This window comes from Ursus arctos, unplaced genomic scaffold (assembly GCF_023065955.2).
Source record: "Ursus arctos isolate Adak ecotype North America unplaced genomic scaffold, UrsArc2.0 scaffold_28, whole genome shotgun sequence".
NCBI classification, from domain to species: domain Eukaryota; kingdom Metazoa; phylum Chordata; class Mammalia; order Carnivora; family Ursidae; genus Ursus; species Ursus arctos.
Genome location: NW_026622963.1, coordinates 32,051,390 through 32,073,141, shown reverse-complemented (window position 1 = coordinate 32,073,141; position 21,752 = coordinate 32,051,390). Strand labels below are relative to the sequence as shown.

At 54.8% G+C, this 21,752-nt stretch overlaps 1 protein-coding gene across 3 annotated transcripts in view; it reads left to right on the top strand.

The window, feature by feature from the left end:
* The first annotated feature begins 518 nt into the window (after nt 1-518).
* NTRK3 (neurotrophic receptor tyrosine kinase 3) overlaps nt 519-21,752 on the top strand; it is a 384,278-nt gene continuing 363,044 nt past the window's right edge. For all 3 annotated transcript variants that reach the window (XM_026510431.4, XM_057303718.1, XM_026510432.4), the window contains exon 1: nt 519-799. In XM_026510431.4, coding sequence (XP_026366216.1) covers nt 552-799 — 248 coding nt within the window. In that variant the 5' untranslated portion in view covers nt 519-551. The remainder of the gene's footprint in view (nt 800-21,752) is intronic.

The window sequence follows — 21,752 nt, the reverse complement described above, 5'->3', positions numbered from 1 at the left end:
TGCAGCTCCGACTGCATCTTCCTCCTCCTCCTTCCCCTGGGCTCCGGGTGTGTGTATGTGTGACTGTGTATGTGTGTGTGTGTTTTGCAGGTGTGTCCGTTTTAATTCTGCCCAGTAGGTGGGACTTGGTGACTTTAGCACCATATTTTCCTTTTCCTTTTCCTTTTTTTTTTTTCTTTTTCTTTTTTGCCTCCCCACCGTCTGTGGCAACCCTGCAAAGTCTCGGAGTAGGAGAGCGCGGCTCGCTTTTCGAGCCCCCGGACCCGGCGAGCCGGCGAGCGCCGAGCCGGCCACCATGCCAGGCAGACCGCGCCACTAGGCGCTCCCCGCGGCTCCCACCCGGCGGCGGCGGCGGCGGCGGCGGCCGCGATGGTTTCAGACGCTGAAGGATTTTGCATCTGATCGCACGGCGTTTCAAAGGCAGAGGCCCCCCCCTCCCCCTTCCCCCCTCCCTCGCCGTCTTTGTTTCCTTCCCCCCCAGCTCTCCCCACTCCCCCCACCCCACCCCCCTCTCCTCTCCTCCTCCTCTTTTTTAGAAGCCGCGATCGGAGATGGATGTCTCTCTTTGCCCAGCCAAGTGTAGTTTCTGGCGGATTTTCTTGCTGGGAAGCGTCTGGCTGGACTATGTGGGCTCCGTGCTGGCTTGCCCTGCAAATTGTGTCTGCAGCAAGACTGAGATCAATTGCCGGCGGCCGGACGATGGGAACCTCTTCCCCCTCCTGGAAGGGCAGGATTCAGGGAACAGCAATGGGAACGCCAGCATCAACATCACGGACATCTCAAGGAATATCACTTCCATGTAAGTCGGGCGGCCGCTCCCCAGCCCGCCTCCCCTCTCGCTCCGCGTCTCCCTCTCGCCTGCCCGCGGCCGGGAGCCGGCCCTCCGCCCGCCCGCCCCAGCTCGCCGCTGCCCGCCGCCCGCCCGGCGCGCGTCAGGCTCGCTGTGGCTCGGGAGATGCTCTCGGGCTGCGTAGTCCAGGTGATCCGGCCCTAGCAGGCGGGAGCCCGAGCCGCGTGGGGGCCTTTCCCCGGAGGGGACCCCAGCCCGCCCAGGGCGTGCGGGGCCCAGCTCCCGCTCCCGCCTCCGCCCCCACCCGCCGGGGCTCATCGCGAGGGTGCGAGTCGGGTTCTCTGCCCCCCACTAAATAGCAACAGTTTGGCCACGCTCAAGTGGAATAAAGTAGACGAGGTTCGATCCCCGGCCGTGGCGGCGGTAGTGACAGCGGCGGCGCGTAGCCGGGAGGGAAGGTGACAGGGACTGCTCGCGATCCAGCCGAGATCTTTAACTATTTCCTTTTGGAAACAGCAAAACACGCTGACAAGTAAACAAGTTGGAAGCTGGCTGCTCTCGGGGAGACTTTGGACATGTCGAGGCCGTCATGGACGCCTACCTCTTCCCTTTCTCTCTCTCCCGCCCTCTCCAACCCCATTTTGGGCATTTCCGAGACACCCCCCGCCTTTCCCACCCTCATCTGCGTCTGGGCGCCTACAGATCCCGTCCTTGTGAGCTTTGATAACTGCGCCGGTAATTCCGAGTCAGGATAGAGAAGGGAGCGGAGGGGGCTTGCGTGGTTTGGGGATAGGGGGTTGTATGATCTTGCAGATCCGTGGGTTTTTTTTTTTTTTTTTTTTTTTTTTTGAAAATCCAACTCTGACTGGCGTTTGCTGGGTTCTGCCCCGTCTGACTGAGACCTGTGGTGGCCTGCATTCCCTCCCTCCCCTTGGGTAGGGCTGGGGAATAGAACGAAGACTCAGGAGAAAGAAGAGCTCAGGGTGCAGGGAGGCCGCCCATCTTTCCTTCCGCTGACCTCGGGGCCAGGTGACCCCCACCACCCCCATTCTGACATCCAGAGAAGGGTGTGGACAGTGCTGAGGTTGTTCAGGGGATAGCTCTTTTCTCCCCCTGCCAAGGTCCACACCCCTTGGGGACCCTCCAAGTGGGTAGGAGAGAGGGGTTTGCACTGAAGTCCTGGCTGGGGTCTGAGGAAGGCGTTTGGGCGGACACAAGCCCTGCCGAATCTGCCATTGGCGCGGCTCTCCCAGGCAGCAGCCCTCCCTTTGCCTCAGCAATGGGGCGGCCAGGCTGGGAGGGATTGCAGTTCTGCTCTCGCAAGCCCGCCAGCCCTGTTGGCTTCATGGAGAGAGCGCTCGCATTCTTGCAGCTAACAGTTGGAGGAAGTGTGCAGCCCAGGACATGTCTCTGACTCCTGGCCCTGGAGACAAGCTTGACCCATATCTGGGCTCTGCCATTCACCTCCTCACTACCTGCAGCCCGTGGGCCTGAGATGAGGACATGAACAGCCAAGGGGGGAGCCAGGGGTTGGCAGGGGTAGACTGATGTACCCAGCTCTGCCTCTCCAGGCCCTGCAGGCCACAGCATTCCTGCACCCCTGAAGATGGTGGGAGGAGGGTCCTGAGTGTGATCATCGGGGAAACTCTGGTTTGGAAGTGCACTGTTGGGCTGTGTGTGTGTGGGGGGGGGGGGGCGGTGAGGGGGCAGTAGGGAGGGGAGAGAGCTTAGCAGTGGGTCCAGGGCTCAGGAGCTGGATCTGGGGGTATCCAGGAGGATTGGTGGGCTAAAGGTTTGAGGGAAGCTCCCTGGTGTGGGTCTCTGGGAGCTGGAAAGCCTCATTCAGACTGTTCTCTGCTCCAAGGATGTGTGTGTCTGTAGGAAGCCAGTGGGAGGCAGGGATGGCCACAAGCACGTAGGCTCTCTGTAGCGAGGCAGAGGTGTCCCTCCTCTGAAAATGATGCTTGGGGAAGCAGTTTGACCGGGGAGAGTTGGGTTGCTCTTTCTAGGCAAAGCGTCCAAGATGGAGGTGCTGGAAAGGTGGGTGACGGGAAGGGATGGTGCCGTCTCTTGTCCCCTTTGCCATTGGAGGACCCCAGTGGAACAAATGGGAGGACAGTGAGCAGGAAGTGGATTGGGAGACTGTGTGTCCGCATCCCTGTTTCAGGACTTAGGCTCTTTGGCAAGCAGGCAGGACTCCTTTCTTTAAATCTACCCCAACACCTAAGAGCCAGGGAACTGGATTCCTACAGGAGCTGCGTGGATTGGCAGGTGGGGGGGAGGGTCAGAGGTCATGGGTCTGATGACCCTTCCTCACCCCATCTTCTCCCCAGTGCCCTGTTAGATCTATGGCTGGTATTGACTGAACTCTGGGAAGAACCCAGCCTTCTAGCCCAGAGGCGGAGGACTGTGGAGAGAGGGAGGGGAATCGTGCTCATCCTGGGAAGCAGATATCACCCATTCCTCTTTTACTCAAGGGAATGAAGGCTCAGGGTGGCAAAGTAACTTTTCTTGGGGCCCGTAGCCCTCGTGGTGAGCTAAGCTTTGGTCCCTGTCTGTCCAACACCAAGGCCCAGGCCTCCATTCTGCCTGGATGCCTGTGGAAGCAGGCTGGGAGGAGGGCCTGGAGGGCAGGAGGAAGCTCTCCAGGCAGGGGAGGAGGCCTGACTTTGGCATGACCTGGGAAGGGGACTTGAGCTGAAGCCCAGACTTTGCAGAATGAAAGAGTGTTCTTCGGATTTCTGATGCTATCAGAGATTGGGAATTCAGGGGTCCTCCAGCCTTCCATCAGCCTGAAGCTCTTGCTGGTGTGTGCCTAAGGGTCCAGCTTGGGCAGACTCTTGGGAAGAGGCTGGGGTGAAGCTGCGTTTCCATCAGGCCTAGCTAAGGGAATGGGGGAGTAGCTGAGGGGGGCTGGCCTCCGCAGACACACCCTCTTGTTTGTGGAGCTGTGGAGTCTTGAGGTCCCTCCCTGGGTGCTTAACTGATCATACCCGACTTCTAAGATGGACAAGAGATTCCCTGTGGTCTTTCTCTCAGAGTCATGTGTGGAATGGCTCTTGGGTCCCCACTGGAGGCTGGCTGAGGGTGCCAATGATCAGGGAGGTGGCTGCCCCACCAGTATCAGGAGGGAGCCAGTTGCAAGGCATAAGAGCAGAAGTGTGGGTTTCACCTCCTCCCCTCCCAAAGGGCTCTCCATCTGGGCCTCTTTCTGTTCAAGAGGATAGCTCCTTTGCCCCTGGAGGTCCTGGCCCACACTAACCTTACGTAGAAGGGTCTGCGCACTGCTGCGCCCAACCAGGCTCTGTGGTCACAAAGGCAGAGGGTGGAGGCTGGGAGTTGGATTCTCTCTTTAGGTCAAGCCAGCCTGAGGCTGGGTTAGAATGGTGCATCCTTTGACTGTCAAAAAAAAAAAAAAAAAAGAAGATCTAGGGGGAGGAGATGGCTCGAGGGACCCAAGGTTCCTGGGGCTGGCTATCCAGATTTCGAAGACCATTGAGCTCTTGGCTGGGACTCCGAGCCTCCAACAGGGTCTCTGCAGGAGCCACCACAGGGTCTCTGGTGTTTGCAACTCTCTGGTCCCTTTATGTCCCCTGTTTTCCCTGCAGGCCCTCACCTGGCTGGGTGAAGGATCCTTTGGGCTTTGGCTGCTGTATTGGTTCCTTGATTCTCAGCCTTTCGAAGGATCAAGGGGAGCGCCAGCCTTGACAATTACCCGTGGGAGCTGGGATGCAGGCAAGGGTGTGAGCCAGGCCCCAACGGCATCAATGGAGCTCAGCCAGGCTCTGAGCCTAGGCCTGAGGGGGAGGTAGGCTGAGATGGGAGGCCTTTGTGGTTAGGTCTGGAAGGGGGAGTGATTGCAGCTCTGGGGAATGAGGCACTTTTAGGATGAAAGCCGGGGACCCAGGGTTCCAGAGGCCCTGGGATTTTACCTGGAGGCCAGGCCCTCCCTGGATCCAGAGTCCTCAACCCCCACAAGCCCAGGTCAGTCTTCCCAGGCACACTCCGGGACCCAGAGCGTCATCTCTGCAGCTCCAGGGACCTGAGCACATGGCCCCTTTGGGTAAAAACAGCCCAACTTGGCCCTCACGTTGAGAGCGCTTGGGTACTGATCCCTGGAGGGCTGGTCCTGGAGTCCGAGAGGTGGCTCAGGGTCCTTCAAGGAGCTGACCAGCCTCCTGTCTGGCTAAAGAGGAGCCTGCTGCCGTGAAGAAGGGGGGGTTCTGATGCTCACTCCCTTGGGTTGCTCTCTGTCCTTGCCCTGCCTGTCCCTGCCTGCTGCCTCCTCTTCTTCTCTGACTGTCAGGGTGGACTAGGTCCTTAGCCCAGCTGGCTCTTGGGCGGGAGTGTGGGTGGACTGTGACCTTTCCTTGGGATGACCTTTGCCAAGATTGTGGCAGCTCTGCTGCCACTGGACCCCATTCAGTGGCTTATACTGGGATCACAGACACCATCTCTGGCCTCCATTTGGGACCTCCCATTGACCACAGGGAGGGTAGGAATAGTCAAAGGGATGAGATACATGAGTCCCTCCCCTGGCTGTGCCCCTAACCCGCTGAGAGTCGTAGGAGGGGACTGTAGCCTTTTTGAGCCTGTAAATTCAACTATGAGTTGAGACCATGGGGCAGTGTCTCTTCCAGCTTGGACCGGTGCCATCCCAGGGCGCAGGGAGCCCCCCACGGAGGCTCTGTTTCTAAGGGCACCATCTTTGGGATTGGTGCCAACTCTTGTGATGCCCCCAGGAGGAGGGCAGGGGTGCTCCCTCTCTGGCCAGTGGCCACTGGCCGTTTTTCCCTTTGTTCCTTCCCTTCCCACCTCTACCGAACTCTGGGTCATCCAGAAAGTGCCACACAGTTTGGAGTCAACAGCCCAGACCAAACGCCACACTTAGGAATGCACTGGGGACTGCAGCCTCTTGGAGGCCAGACACCCAGCTTCATGTGGCTCTCTGTTCTCCACCCCACGCTCAAGGCAGGGAGGAAGCGTCCCCTTGCAAAGCTTCTGCGCGTTGCTCCAGCAAGGACCTCCACTGGGTGGGAGAGGAACATGCTAGAACTTTCATTTCAAGTTATTCTTGTCCAGAAAAGGGAATATTTAGCGTATGAATGGAAGATATACAAGCATATAACTTAATAAATAGAGGAATGTTCAGTGGTTACAAGATAAAATTTTTATTGCTAAACCATGCATCATCATAAAGGCTTGGTGCTCACTGTTGTTGTGACTGGAAGGGCCTGAGTTTGAAAGGCAGATGGGTTGATGGTAGCAGGGGTGACCCTGAAGCCTGGGCTCCCCCTCTTGGCTCTGTTCCGGGGTTGGGGGTTGATTGATAGGCGGGGGAGCAGGAGGAATCAGGCTGGGTGGTGGAGGGGAATATCGGCACCGGACCAGGATTCCTAAGGCTCCCTAGTCCACAGGGCCAGGCCAGTTCTGGAAAGACTATATCCTTCAGGTCCTCCTTTTGTTTCTGTCTAGCAAATTCTTTGCCTCCTGAACACTGTAGCATTTCTTTCACACTTTCCAGTTTACAGAGGTTGGGTTTATTTTTGCCGCAACTACTTGAAACGTATAGGCAGGAATGATTAGTCCCATTTTACTGATTAACAAAATAAAGGAAATGGTTGAGTTGCATGTCTCCCAAAAGGAAAGCTCTAGAAGAGTCTTGTGGCTCCTTCTGTGGTGCTCCTCTCATGGCTTCTGTATTTCCATTGACTATTCTCTCTGGCTGTGGTCCTGCAGCTAGATACCCTATGGCTTCATTTTCATCCAGAAAGTTCTGTTTCTCCCAAGGGGCATCGTTATGGGAATGGTCCATCTGGGAGGGATTGGAGGGTGGCTGAGAGCCTGGCAGTTGGGTCTAAGTGTGGCCTGAGTGGAGGCTGGACTTGATCCCCCAGAGCTGGTGGTGGCTGTCTGAGGCATCCGCTCGTCACCTGTCATCCATCCGTGGAGCCTAGTTGCCTCCACTTTGAGAAACACATACTCCTGGGGACCAGCCACATTGGCTGCTCCTCTTTGATGGGTTGCCTCTCCAAAGATGAGGACTCCAGTGAAGCCAAAACGGAAGCACAGTGCCTGGTGGAGCCCTGGGAAGCCCCATGAGGACCCTCCATTTTCTGCCTTCACCCCGAGTGCAGGGCTCACCAGAACTCAGGGCTGGGAGGGACTGCTGCAGGTGTCCCCTCCCCCAGGCTCTGTACAAGGGACTCCGTAAGAGGCCCAGACCAGGGCAGTGACTTGCCTGGGGCCCGAGGGTTCCTGGAAGGCCTCTCTTCCACCCTCTTCTGCTCTGCCCTGGCACCCGTCCTGGGCACTCTGTCAAAGCCAGAGCCTTGCCCACGACTGTGTCTCCCTCTGGGGCGCTGTTTCCAAATCTGGGGTCCCCAGGGGCAGCAACTATGCGAGGCTGGCAGCCCCAGGGCTCCTTGAAGCCTGCAGCCCACACCAATTAGAGATTCACTCACAGTGAGGCTTTCTGCTCTGCTCTGTTTACTGGCGCGGCTGGCGAGGCTGTGGGCTCAGCTGGCTTGGGAGCCCAGCCTCTCTCTCCAGCCTCACCTCTGCCTCCCAGCCCCCCATCTGCTTTGTTCCATCAACAGGGTCCCCAGTCTGGGTGGTGGAAGATTCAGGCAGGATTCCTTCCTCAGAATCCTCCAGCATGGAGAGGACCACGGCAGTCGGGTTTCCCTAGCAGATCCTCTGGGCCTGGCCTCTCCCTAGCTTTGGGCAAACCCCTTACCTCTTCTGGGCCTCAGTTTCCTGATCTCTGAAATGGGCATATTAGTAACGACCTTTCAGCAGCACTCTGAGGATTGGTGCCCTGTATGACGCCCAGCAGAGAGAAAGCTGTCAGTATACGATCGCTAACAACGGTTAGCGCTTTGAGCACTTCCTATATTCTAGACAACTGTTCCAACCACTTGAGAGGTAACACTGTTATGGCCTCAATGCCAACCCTATCAGAGAAGTACCATTCATTCATTCATTAATATGAATCCCGTTTTACAGATGGGGTGTGGGTCCAGACACAGAATGTGACTTGCTTTAATTTCACGCAGAGCTATCTGACATTTAATATTAAGCTATATTGCCTGGACGCTTTTGCTCTCTTCTTAGGCATGCTAACATACACTGGTCGACACACATATGCACACAGTCACTCATGAAGATGTGACCATGATAATCAGTTAATTTAAAAAAAGAGTAGATGTGAGGTCTAGAAAGGTCCTTTATGTTGTAACAGTCCAGTTCTTTGGGTGAGCGTTGCCCTGGCTGGGGTCCGAGGGGAAGGCAGACGAGATAGTGGGTGCAGTCCTGGCCTTGCTGTCTGGCCGATATGGTCACAGACGGGCCTCTCACAGTCGGGGAGGCTTTGGAGCTTTCCTCCTGACCTGTTCCCGACAGCGGTCTCCCCCGAGGCTGTGTCTCAGCCAAGCCCTCTTCCCAGGCCTCTTTGACCACCCCTTGGTGTCTTGGCCTCTGGTCAGGTCAGCTCCCCCAGGAGACCAGGTGCCAGCGAGGCTGGCGGGGATTCAGGAAGCTGGCGGCTGGGTCCCCGCCAGCTCCACTCCAGGCTGAGGCGCGGCCGGCAGGACCGTGTCCCTGACTGCCCGTGGCCCTTGAGAGCTTGGATCAGAGAATGGAGGGCTGGATGGCTTCTCCCAGGGAGAGCTTTGGGGTTTCAAGACGGCTGGTAGGTGCAGAACAGCAGGGGGGTGTCTGGAGGGCCCAGCAGTGAGAGCTGGAAGCCGGTGTTTAGAGAATCTTCCTTGACTTCTAATTCTTTCTCTTCTCTTGCCTCCTCCTCAGATGAGCGGGCTTTCCTCTCCTCCACCTTTCCTTTTGCCTCAGCTCTACCCATTGCTCACGGGAGCTCCGTCTGCCTCTGCACAGGGATGAGCTGTGAGCATGGGGGATGGCCACAGCTGTCCCCGTGGAGCGAGCCGGTGTAGCCACCCACAACTGAGATTGAGGGGCAAGCATTTGTGGAAACACCCCATTTTTGCTGCTGCTTGGCTGGCTGAGCTCACTGCATCATAGGACCTCTTTCGCCTCAGTTTTACCTTCTGGGAGTTGGGTCATCTCTGGGAGTTGACGGCTAGATCCCTGTCCGATTGGTGTGGCGACATGTTCGATGGGCTGTCTAAACGTTAGGGTGCCATGTTGATGTTCCCGTTTCTAGACATCTGCGAGTGTTTTTGAGCTAGGAAGAGGATCAAGACTTTGAACCATAAATCATCTGATCTGGAAAGGGGCTCAGATATAATTGGGGTCCAACCCAGTTTTGCCAAGGAGGAACGTGGGGCTCAAGAGAGGTGGATGGGCTTGACTCAGTCACCCAGTGTGTCCTGGCGTGGGGCCTTGCCTCCCCAGCTGGTGTGGCTTCCCTTCCCCACCCTCTGCTAGCGGCTGCTGTGGGGCTGAGGGATTTGGGCTCTTCCAGAGGCAGGGGAAGGAGCCCTGAGTCTCCTGCAAAGACAGCGAGACAGTGAAGGGAGCAATCTTCGATTCGCAGTCCCAGTCCGTCTGCCTCCCATGGTGAACTGGGCTGTGTGTGTGCACCTGGGGGTGTCTTTGAGCACGTAGAAGTGCATCTCTTCTGTGTGCTGGGCACATCACGTCTCAGGTCTTGGTAAACAAGCCCTAAAGCCTTTGGCTTCCTGCCTGCCAAGTTCATCTGCGTGTAGACCCCCCATGGCCACCAGAGGGCAGTGCTGCGCACGAGACGGTGGGAGGCTGGTGTTTGCCTTCACCAGGCTGGACCTGGGGTTGTGGCACGAGCCTAGTGAGATGTGCCCTAGCTGATCTGGCTTTCAGAGCTGTTCTTGAGCCAGGGATGAGCAGAGAGGTCAGCTCTCCCCCAGGCGGGGCCTCTCTCTGCAGATATGGTCCTGCCTTTATCATATCTGCGGCCCAGCCATGGGAGTCTCCCGGAACTGAGCTTCCCAGGAGGTGGCTGGGAGAGTGCGCTGGGTGGACAGAAGTCAGCGCTCTCCTTCCTCTCTGGTCTGCAGCAGCAGCAGCAGCGGGGATCAGCACATCTGTATGAGGGAAATGGAGATGAATGAGACATAGTCCCTGCCCAGGAAGATCAGTCTTGATGTGGACACAGAGAAGTTGATGGGCGGTTGGTTACGCTGTTGGGGTTAGTGTCATGGAATAATTGGGCTTTATGAACTCCCTCCGGCCATTTGATATGCTGGCCCAAGTGTGGGGGCATCTCTCACTTCTTCCTGGCCCCCCTCCCCTCATGCCGAGCTTGGGAATCACTTAGACACCAAGTCGCTGCTCAGCCAATACCAGATCCTGATATTTACGAGATGGAACAGTGTGATGCATTGTCTCTTAAGCTCTCGGGACCCTGTCTGTCCCTCAGAGATACCCATCTAAGTTGGTGGGTATGAGAGTGCCTTGCAAATTAGGGTCATGGGCCCTGTCTGGACCAGCTAGTTTGGACTCTTTCCTTTCTCTGAATGCTTCAGCTCTTTTATATCTGTTCCGGGATTTGAGCAGGTGCTGTCTTGTTTCATGCGCTCGTTGGTCCATAAATGAGACCTGTCCCGCGACCATGGTTGTCAACTTTGGAGATGGGGTCTTCTGCTTTCGTGGTGGGCGCTGAGCTCATGGGGCCAGGTCCTGTGTCCCCAGGGCTATCGCATGGCTGCCAGACCCAGGGCTGCAGCTGGGACCCTCTCTGTTGTGGTCAGTGTTTTCTTTTCTTTTCTTTTCTTTTCTTTTCTTTTCTTTTCTTTTCTTTTCTTTTCTTTTCTTTTCTTTCCTTTCCTTTCCTTTCCTTTCCTTTCCTTTCCTTTCCTTTTCTTTCTTTTCTTTTCTTTTCTTTTCTTTTCTTTTCTTTTCTTTTCTTTTCTTTCTTCTTTTTGATTTTATTTATTTATTTGAGAGAGAGAAAGAGGGCAGGAGAGAGAGGGAGAGAGAATCTGAAGCAGACTCAGCACTGAGCACAAAGCCTGATGTGGGGCTCAATCCCGCGACTGTGAGATCATGACCTGAGCTGAAACTAAGAGTTGGACGCGCTTAACCGACTGCACCCCCCCCGCCCCCCCGCTTGTTTTTGACGCTTTTTTGAGGCTGAAGAGCAGGGAGAAGCTAACATTTATGGCCCTCCTGGTGGACTGGAGGTCATCTGCACAGGCAGCCTTGCTTCTGGACGGTACCTACTCAATGGAGCTCGAGATCAACTTTGCCTCTTACCAGCTCTGTGACCGTGGGATGGCTACTTTAAAAAAAAATGTTTTTTTTTTAAGATTTTATTTATTTATTTGACAGAAAGCGGGAGGGAGAGTGAGGGAGAGCACAAGCAGGGGGAGCAGCAGAGGGAGAGGAAGAAGCAGGCTCCCCATTGAGCAGGGAGCCCGATGCAGGACTCTATCCCAAGACTCTGGGATCATGACCTGAGCCGAAGGCAGACGCTTAACTGACTGAGCCACCCAGGGGCCCCGGGCTGCCTACTTTTTTGATCCTCAGTTTGCTCATCTGAAAAATGAAGGTAATACTAACAATGCAGGGTTATTAGCAGATTTCATGAGAGTGTGTATGTGTGTATGTTTTCTCCCTCTCGTTTTCTTCCTCTATTCCAGAACTTCCTCTCCATGAGCACAGATAATTTCTATGGCTCTTGTCCTCCTTCCAGCTCATCAGACTCACCCTGAGAGACTAACCTTCTCATCCAGGGCCTTCTGTTAGAACAATTCCGGTGCCCAGGATTTTCAGTGGTTCTTTCGTCTAAGAGGCAGCTCTGTGTCGCAGGGAGAATAGTGGCTTTTCTTTGGCCAGACAGCCTTCAGTTTAAATGCTGGCCCTGCCCCTGTGTGAGCTTATTCAAGTTACTTAACTTCTCTGAGCCTCACTTTCCTTATCTGAAAAATCAGGCTAACTGTATCCATCTTTGTAGAGTAGTTGGCAGGATTAAATGAGATTACAGTAAGTCCCTGGCGTATGATGGGTGCACAGAGGCCGGTGGTATGATGGAGTCTTGCAGAGGTGATGGACAGTGGCATTTCAGGGTCCTCGAGGCATGGGATTGGAGGAAGTTACACGAGGGGAGCCAGCAGCACCTGGGCCAAAGCTGAGAGAAACAAGACAAGGGCCAAGATGGTGTGTATTTGGGGGAAAAAAACCAAAACGGCTAAGGCACATGTCTGCCAAAAGAACAGGGAGATAGTTATGGTTCCTACAGATAGACTCAGTTGGGATACCAAGTGGCAGAAGGTCCCAGTGGGGAATTCCTGTGCAGACTAATTCAGGAGTACCCAGCCCCTCGCGCACATGGTCCCATGGAGTTTTACTGCTATTCTTGCCCTAGGTAGCTTCTGTTCACTAGATGGTCCCCTTCTGGGCTACTGTAATTGATTAAGCCTGTCAGCTGCAGATGGGGCCCTGGGAGCAGCCCTGGGAGAAAGAATTTAGGAATCCAGGGGAAAGGAGGTGACCTTGGAGTCCCTTCAGTCTGTCCTTAGGGCCTCCCATTCACATTCATGCCAGTTCCACATTAAGCCACAAGAGGGCACTAGACCATGATGTCTGCAGGGAGGGAGGCGCTATTTCGCCTGCCCTGTTGGGAATGTGCCTTTGATCAAAGCTGCACATGGTTTTCCTCCAGGCGCCAACATCTCTGTGGGTCATGGCAAAGCAATTTGATTCAATTAGAGCCCATAGCTCGGAATCTGATGTCTCAAGGGAGGCTAAATTGTGTAGTAGAAAGGTCACAGAATTTCACATCAAACTCAGGTTCCAGTCCTTGCCCTCCCCCTTGCTTGTTTTTTGAACTTTGAGTAAGTTACTTAATTTCTCTGGGTCTCATTTTCTTCACCTGCAAAGTAAGGTGTTACTGGGAGGTGTTGCTGTGAGGATTAAATTATATGATGTGTGAAAAGTGTCTGGAACGTGGTGGGTACTCCATGATTGGCCATCCATCTCTTTCGGGAAGAAGGATGAGGTTAGGACACAGTGCAGGAGTGATTTGTGGGATCCTGTTGGCCTGATGGCGCCCTCCCCACCCCACACCAACCCATGAACCCTCCATGGTTCCAGTTCACTGGGGGCAGCAGTGACACCCAGTGGCTGGAGTGGAGAACAGCAGCACTGTGTTTGGCTGGGGTTGGGGTGGCAGGGGCGGGCACGGTTGCGGAGTTGATGGGTACTGTTGGGGCAGGTGAGATTGAAACCGCATCATGGCAGATGGGCTTCAGGGGGTCTGTCAACTGAATTTCTCTTCCCTTCACATGCAAGTGGTTAGAGATGATTGATTCTCAAAGGTCATGAGTGTGATGATGGCCCCTGGGAATGTGTTGCCTGGGCCGGTGGGATGAGCGCATGTGTGACTTCCTCATAGCCAACCAATCCCGGGGTCTAATGACCAGACACTTTTTAATGTTTTCTGGGGTGCCACTCTCTGGGAGATGCTTTCATCCCCAATCTGTCTGGCGGGCCTCAGATTGCTGAGGCTCCATATGTTTACCTGGAAAATGACAAGGGGAGGGGGCATTGGGCGGGTTGAGAGGGAGTGTTTGGGTAGCTTGGACCTGAATGTCAGGCATTGTTTCCTGCCCTTTGCTCTGTGTGTGTGTATGTGTGTGTGTGTCTCGGGGGGCGTGTGGGATCATGTGGGAAGGGGCTTAGAGGGACGTGCTAAGCCTCGGGCTTCGAGGGAGCAGAGACTCCAGCCTGGAGAAGGGAGGGACCTTCCCCCAGCAGGGGTGTGTCTCTGAGGCTGGACTCGGGGTGTCTTTTGCGCCTCACCTCGTGTAGCCTCTTCCTTACACACCTGCGATTCAGGAGGGAGCCTTGGCAGACCTGCCGGGTTCAGGGAGTTATTTAATATCAGCTTTGCTCCAGATTGTGTTTCTGACTGCTTGCCACCTCTTAAGTGGCAGCCATTTTAACAAATGTGGCGATAAGACACCAAGTGGGAAATAACATGAGAAATGGGGAGGGGGCAGGGGCGTGGAGGAGGGGTGTCGTTTTATTCCCTTGGCAGAAACCTTGTCTTCTAGGCAGTTGGAGGGAGAGAGTGATGGAGGAGGAAGTAGGGCCCCTCGGAGCCCCTGGCAGTGAAGGGGGAGCGTGGAAAGAAGGGCCTGCGGCTGCAGCTTTCCCTCTGCCCTGGGAGGGCCCTGTGTCCTGCGGGGGCGGCTGGCTCCTGTCCCTTGGGGGGTTGTGCAGGGGAGGGCCTGTATTCCACTTTTCCAAGGACTATCTTCCACGTGCATAAGAGACAGCTGATGGCAGGTGTTGGCGGGCGTTCAGCCCACTGTGGGTGTTGAGGGGCTCTGCACTCCAGGCGGTGGGGCGCCCAGGTGTCTGGCTACCTGCCTTGCTGCCTGCTGGGACCATGCCAGCCTCTGGACTCTGGGGGAAGGATGGGCAGAGATGCGAGCAGGGCCAGCCTGGCCATTCCTCCTGCAGGAGCCGGAGATGAGGGAGCACCCCTCTTTCTTCTTAGCACCAGGCTCCAGCCATGTGCCAGGCACGGTGCTGAGTCCCGAGACACCACACGGAGAAAATAAAGAGCCACGGCCCTCCCCTCTTGGAGCTTGCAGTCGAGTCGGGGTGGCGAGCCTTAGCCAAAGAAGCCACAGCTAAAAGCCCTGTCTTAAGAGAAGCAGGGGCAGAGTTTTAGAAAATGGAATCTAAAGTTTAAAGAAAAATGTCCGTATGCGAAAGGGTGGGCTTCCCTGCGGTGGAGAGGGTGCTGTTTTTCTACTTGGAGATTTAAAAATTCTGGGGGCACCTGTTCCGGGCCCACCTGATGTGGGCAGCAGTGCAGTTACTTGTCGGGGTTGTGGCCCCTGGCCACGGCATTGAGGCCGTGGCCTTGCTTTTGCCCACAAGACGACCCGTGGCTTTTAGGGGAAGGCACGTACGGCAGGCAAGTGGGGGGGGGGTTGCATGTCTGCTCCCGTCGCCTTCTGACCTCGTGAGACAAAGATTGGGGCAAGTAGTTTATTAGGAAGCTGACCCTGGGCGGCCGAGGGGAGACGGGCAGAGAGACAGGCAGGAGGAAAGCCATGGAGCCGTGTGTGTCCTCAAGCAGGTTGCAGAGGGTTCTCCCCGGACGCCCCTTCATTTCTCCCGTATTGCATTTAATCAGCGTGTTTATTTGAGAGCCTCCGAGGGGCCAGCCTCTTTTGTGAGAGCTGAGAACACATGAGTGAGCAGGACAGTGAAGGTCTATATTCTCCGTTGTTACAGGACATGGAAGGTCAAGCCCTTTCTCTGGAAAGCTGCCTGGACCTTGCTCTTGGGGATCTAGCTCCAGGCCGTAGGGGAGCTGGGCCAGGTGAGCCAAGGGTGCAGCCAGATTCTCTCCACCCCCCCAGGCCACGTTCCTGGGAGAAAGCCCCATCGGAGGGTGATTTGGGGGTCAGCCTTTCTCCCCCGTGTGTCATGTGGAGGAGAGCCAGGGCTGGGGTGAATGCCCAGTGGGTACGCGAAGACTGGCTCCCGTGCGATTTACAGGGCCAGCCCCAGCTTCCTTCTCCCGGCTCCTGGCCAACACTCTGCCCGGCTGGTGCCCAGCCCTGGGCGCTGGTGGGGACACCATCCCTCCTCTCTGCTCAGAGTAGTGCTCGGGGCCCCCCAGGGGAGCAGCAGCGTGTGAAGAGTGACCTTAGCCCTCCCTGACTCTTGTTTAGGTTTCATCGTCCAGGGTCATCCCGTCTCTATGCAAATGACTGGCACTCTTCTCTGTCTCCCCACCTGCCCCAGTCCTGCTGGTCTACCTGCCTTCTTTTCGCTGGTTGCTCATTCAGGGCCGCTGTGGTCTGGACTCTGGTCAGGCGTGCTTGGGCCTTGGGGCTCCACCCTGTTCACCTTTCCTGGTGTCTGTCCTCACCTGCCCAGGTGCATCGCTGGATAGGAGGGGGGCATGGCCAGGGCCCTAGGCCAGCTGAGACTCTTGAGTTCCATGTCTGTGCCCTGGATGGCATCAGTCTCCTCCCTGTGCTTGTTTCTTCTCTGGGCCGTGAGCTTCGGCAGGCAGGGATGGTGTTTTACTTGGCTCTGTATCCCCAGCAGCCAGGATCTAGTAGGTGCTCAGTAAAGACCCATTGGACAGGATGGGTGCGTTTCTAGCAGAATGTCTCACGGATCTATGGCCGATCCCAGCTTGGTGACAGGGCGGACGCCTCTGCCCAGAGCGCTGGGCACATCATTCTTCTCATTCTCTGTACCTCTTTGGGCCTGGGGCTTCGCCCTCAGCCGAGCAGCCTGTTGGAGGTGTCTCCTAGGGAAACTGGAACTCGTCACGGGGAGTGCAAGCCCTTGCGGTGACTGTTCCAGAGGCTTTCCTAGGGACTGGCTTATTTTAACCCTGTGTCATTCGTGGCACAGCCCGGTGAGGCAGGTACTGTTACCAGCCTGATTCTATGAAGGCACAGGGAAACTGAGGCACAGGGAGGCTATGGCACTTGTCTCCTATGGTCAGTCGTTTGGTTAGTAAGTGGCAGAACTGGGATTTGAATGCGGCACATGTGGCCCCGGAACCCCCGCCATGCCCCCCAGGTTATCCATGCCTCCCTCCTTCCTGCCAGCCCTATTTCCTTTACTTCTGGGCCCCGCCCAAGCCTCAGTGGCTCCCAGGCACCCCTCGGCCGACAAGATATAGCACTGTGCTCTTCTCTGTTCTGCAAAGGGGCCTTTGGGACCCAGGGGAGTTTGAGATTCCTGAATTTTGTGGGAATATGTGTTTTCAGCTACATCTCAGAGGTTGTCCTCCGAGCGAGGGCCCTGGGGTCCCGTCACTGCCATCAACTTACTGAGTGAGTCTGGGTAAGGCGCTGGCCATTGCCGGACCTCCATGTTTTTATCCTTAAAACCAGGGGTCCTGACCAGGTGACCTTTGGGGGCCTTTCTGGCTCTGACCTCTCCTGTTTCAAACGGGGTGGTCGGGCACAGGGTAGAAGGTTGGAGGGGCTGAAGCTGCAGAAGGATGTTGCTAGCGGTGGGCCTCTGTGTGTGGGAGGGCTGTGGGAACACACACCCATGGTTCTCACACCTGTGCCTGCATCCCTGTCCCCAGGAGGCCTTGCCGAGGCAGAGTGCTGGGCTCCACCCCAGAATTTCTGCTTCCCCTTGGTGGAGGGGCCTTTCTAATGAGTACCCAGGTGATGCGGATGCTGGTGACCCAGGGACCACACTTCAGTAATGACAGCTGCATTGATGGCTTTCAGGGTGTACTCCCTGGGGATCAGAGCCGGTACGGTATTCTGCATCCATTTTTTTAAATGAATTTTCCCAGGCTGCGACAAGTTTGAATACCCCCCATTCTAGCAGCACACTCACCCACTGTCAAGCACGTGTTGCCAGGGCTCACCCAGGTGCCGGCTTCTGTCTTCCATTCCCCTTTCATGTCTTCCCTCTGCACCCCAAATCTGGTGCCTGGCTCCGTGCTGACCCCCACCCTCACTTTTCCCACATGCCCCGGCTTGACCGGAGCATGCTCTGACACACGTAGTCCGGTATGTAGTTGAGAAATGAAAGCACAATTATGTTTTCCACAGGACTCTTCTAGATTCCCAGTTGATTTTTAAGAGCTATTTGGGTGGCAGGAAAGTAATTCTATAATTGCCGCTCAGGAACCTTAGTTGGGTCCGAATTGCTCCCACGGTAAAGTTCAGACTTCTCTGTTCACGTTCAAGCTGCCGCATCTCGCCTCCCCACATGCCCCCTCACTCCCACCCCGGGAACGCTCTGCTCCAGGCACACTGGTCTGCGTGTTCCCGAAACATCCCCGGGCATTTCCAACTCTCAGTCTTGCGGTCAGGCGGTTTCCCCTGCTTGGAAGACCTCTGGCCTTCGTTCTGCTCACCTGAGCCCTGCTTGTCACTCAGGACCCACCTTTGAGATGTTCTTTGCTGTCTGGACCGGTGTTTATTGATTGTTCTAGCTTTCCAGTCTCTGGAGCACACGGTCCTAGCAGCTGCTGTCTGTTGAGCACTTGCTCGGGGGCGGGCCGTTTATATGGTATTTCAGCCATACACATGGTGGTGGTGATGCAGGGGGCGGGGAGCCGCTCTCATTTCACAGATGAGGACATTGAGGCAGACAATGCAAGAGCTTACCCTAAGGCCGTGGGTAAATGGTACGGTGAGGAGGAGGAAAAGGATGGGGTGCAAGCTCCCATGTCATCGGGAGAAGAGGAGATAAGGGAACTGGGCTATGTTGATATGATGGGTGCTTTATAGCAGTCACAGTGAAAATCTTGTTCTCTGTGCCCTTAACGTGACTATGTTTGAAAACATAATGCTGGTGGAAAAAAAACCGAACCCCCGAACAAGTTGCAGAGTGTAATTTAAAAAACGCGATGATCAAGAGAACGTATTATTTGTGGACACAAATACGTAGTAAGAAGATAAAATTGTGACTGGTTACACACCATTGTCATGATGGCCTTGGTTCTAGGGAGAGAGGAGGAAGGAGAGGAAGGCTATGATGGTTGGCCCTCTCTCTTTTTTTGGGATTAGCCTATGACAAAATGATAATATGCACGAATTCCAGGTGATGGGTAAAGACGGTGCTCAATATGTGATCCTTTGTTTTTTCTTTATTAAAATAAAATTTTACAAACTGTAAGCAGCAAAAAGGTGATCATACCTACCAGATTTGTAATTTAAAATAAAGACAACATTCCATCACTGTATTTGTTTGCTAAGGGCTGTCATCGCAAAATACCGTAGACGGGGTATTTACCTGAAACAACAAACATTTGTTTTCTCACAGTTCTGGAGTCTGGAAGTCCAAGATCAAGGTGCAGGCAGGGCTGGTTTGTCTCAGGGCTTCTGTCCTTGGCCCGCAGAGGGTGGTCTTCCTCCTGTGTCTGCACATGGCCTTCCCTCTGTGTGTGCGTCTGATTCTCCTAGGACACCAGCCATGTTGGATTAGGCCAACCCTAATGACCCCATATGAACTTTAAATAAAGACTTAATTCCAAATACAGACACATTTGGAGATACTGGGGCTGAGGACATCAACAGAGGAACTTTGTGGGGGGACACCATTCCGCTCATCATTAGCTCAACAGTTGTAAGAAAAAAATTGCATGCCTGCTGAAGTTAAAACAGAGCCTTTCTTAGGCTTCCCAAGTGCAGCAACCTGCAGAAGTTCATCAGAGCTGGATTTTTCTCAGGTTTTGGTGTCTCCAGCTGCCGGCACCCTCAGCCCAACTGCTTGGCCGGCCTTGAGAACAAAGGAGCCCCCGCGGAAGAGATCGCGCATCCGTGGGAGAAGCAGAGCTAGGTAAAGGGAAGAAGCCAGTGCGTAGCTTGACAAGGGCCCAGGAAGACACTTCTCTGATTGTCTGATGTTTAGGAGATCGTAGGGAAAAGAAGCAAAACAGCTGCATGTCAAATGTACTATGTGCTGACTCCCTTATTAATCAAGTAACCAAGTTATCAATTATTTCAGCCTACTATCAGTGAGCACCGCCCTGTGTCAGCCATCAAGTTAGGCTCCCTGCACCCCCCTATCCCTGCCTTACCCCCAAATACCAATGGGCTGGGACCACAGACCGTGGCGATTTGGTCAGCAGTAATGAACAACTTCAAGAAAGAATGAGCGTATGGAATTGCTTTCCTTGGGGGAATGTGAGGAAATAGGATTCTCCCGTTCCATCCTTTCGTTATGAATAATTTCAGGCATACACAGAATTTGCAGGTTTTGTAGTGAACGTCCACATACCCACCACCCGGATTCTGTAGTTAGTATTTTACTCTGCCTGCTCTATCTCGTGGTCTGTCCATCTGTCCGTCCATCTGTCCACTCATTACCCACCGTATTTTTCGGATGCATCTCACAGTAAATTGTAGACGTTTGTACGCCCCCCCCCAAATACATCAGCCTGTTTATCTAGTGATCCATATTTGTTTCCATTGTCTTCCTTGGAGTTAGTGTGTATGGTCAGTGACCTGCGTAAATCTCAAGGGTGAGTTTTGACAGACGCGTGCACGTGTGGGACCCAAACCCAACGAGATACAGGGCATTACCATTCCCTCGGAAAGTTCCCCGTGTCCCTCCCCAGCCAGTCTGCCCCCTCCTCCCCAGAGCTGGTCACCATCCTGACTGTTTCCAGAATAGGTTGCTTTTGCCTGGTCTTCAGCTTCATATAAATGGAATCACAGGATACAGATTTAGCAAAATATTTTTGGGGTTCATGCCTGTCATTGCAGATAACATGATCTGTTTCTTTTTATTGCTGGGTACTGTTCCGCTTTATGGAATACCTGAGTTTGTTTAGCGAGGCTCCTGGTTGTGGGGACCCTGGCTTTTCCCAGTTTTGGGCTGTTATGGGTCAATCCATGATGAACATCCTCGCACAAGGCTTTTGGTGAACACATGCTTTCATTTCTCTCGGGTCTGTCCCCAGGAGTGGATTTTCTGGATGGTGTGATGTATTTATATTTAACTTTATAAAATATTGCCAGGTCTTTCTCCAAAGTGGTTGTACCAAGTTTACACAATAGGACTGCCTTTGAGTAATCTGGGTTAGGATAGACACATGTGCGTGACTCACTGAAATAAGTGCTTTTCTATCTTCGTCTTCCAGATGAGGAGGGGCAGAGGGTGGCGTCACTTGCTCAAGGTCACCCACATGGGTCGGTGGCAGAGCCGGGATCCTGTGTAACACAAAGACCGTCGGTTTCCACTGTGACATGCCGTTTCTTGAGGAGGTAGGGCTGAAGCAGGCAGGAAAAGCAGATTGCTGACTTTGGAGGGGCACCTTCTGGTGTCCCTAGCCCTAGAACATTCCTTGTTCTCTCCGACAGTGTGGAAGCGAGGGCATGCTGGGCGTCCGGTGCTCTCTGGCAGGGCTGGACCCCTGGGCAGGTGCTCTCCACCCCAGGGGTTCCCCATGCACCCAAGTCACGCAGCCTCTCTAAGAGCCCTGGTCTGGGTCCTGTTTGCAATGGACAGGTGACTGCCAGGCAGCACCCTGAGTCCAGATCCTCCTTCCGAAGTGATGTATCTGGGAGCCGTGCTTGCTGAGTGTTCAGACGTGGGGTGTGGGGAGGCCCTGGACCAGCCTGTGTCTGCTTCTACTTCGTAGTCTGAGGTGGGTGCCGAGCACGAGGGTACAGTGGCCAGCCTCACGGAACCCACGGATTAGTGAGCGGTGTGGATGGAGACGCACAGTCTTCACTCCCTCATGTTGCCGATGTTGTGAGGAACCACCAAGGTCAAGTTCCCGGCTTGGGAGTTCAGTGAGCAGAGACCTTGGTGTTGATGTAAGGCACCCAGGTGAATGCCAGGGAGTCACAAGTCCCATGAAGGAACCGAGCCGAGGGGCGCGATACGAAGGCTGACTCGGGGTTGGGGGATGCTTCCAGGGGGAGGCTGCAGGCAGGGCATCCTCTGAGACGACCCTGAGTGGTGACAAGGTGGCAGAGCTTCGTGAGGCCTGGAAGGCAGAATGTTCCAGCATGTGTGTGCACCTGAGGTAGGAATGAGGGACAAGTGTGTTGGCGGGGACGGAAAGGAGGCTGGGGCAGGGTAGGGGGAATGGAGTGGAGCGCCCAGGAGCAGGGATGAGGTCGGAGAGGTCCACAGGGACTTGCAGGCCATGGAAAGGAGTTTAGGTTTTAATCCAAGAGAAATAGGAGGCCCTGGAATGTGTTTCTTTGAAGCAGGAGGTGATCCAGTTCACAGCTTAAGTGATGGGTGCAGTCAGTGTGTTCGAGGAAGCACATGGGCCTGGGGGCTCTGTGGTTGGGGCCCACTGGGGGAGTCCCAGAAGAAGGGACAGTTAAGCTCAAACTGAAGGATGAACAGCCATGAGCCACATAGGAGGGGCGGATGCCGTGGAGGGCTATTCTAGGTAGAGGGCCTGGCATGAAGAAAGCCCTGGAAGCAAGGGCACCTTTAAGGAGCTGAAGCAAGTTCCTGGTGTCTGGCACAGTAGGCAGGGGCTGGACCATGCCAGCCCGAGAAGACGGGCTTCTCCAAAGGA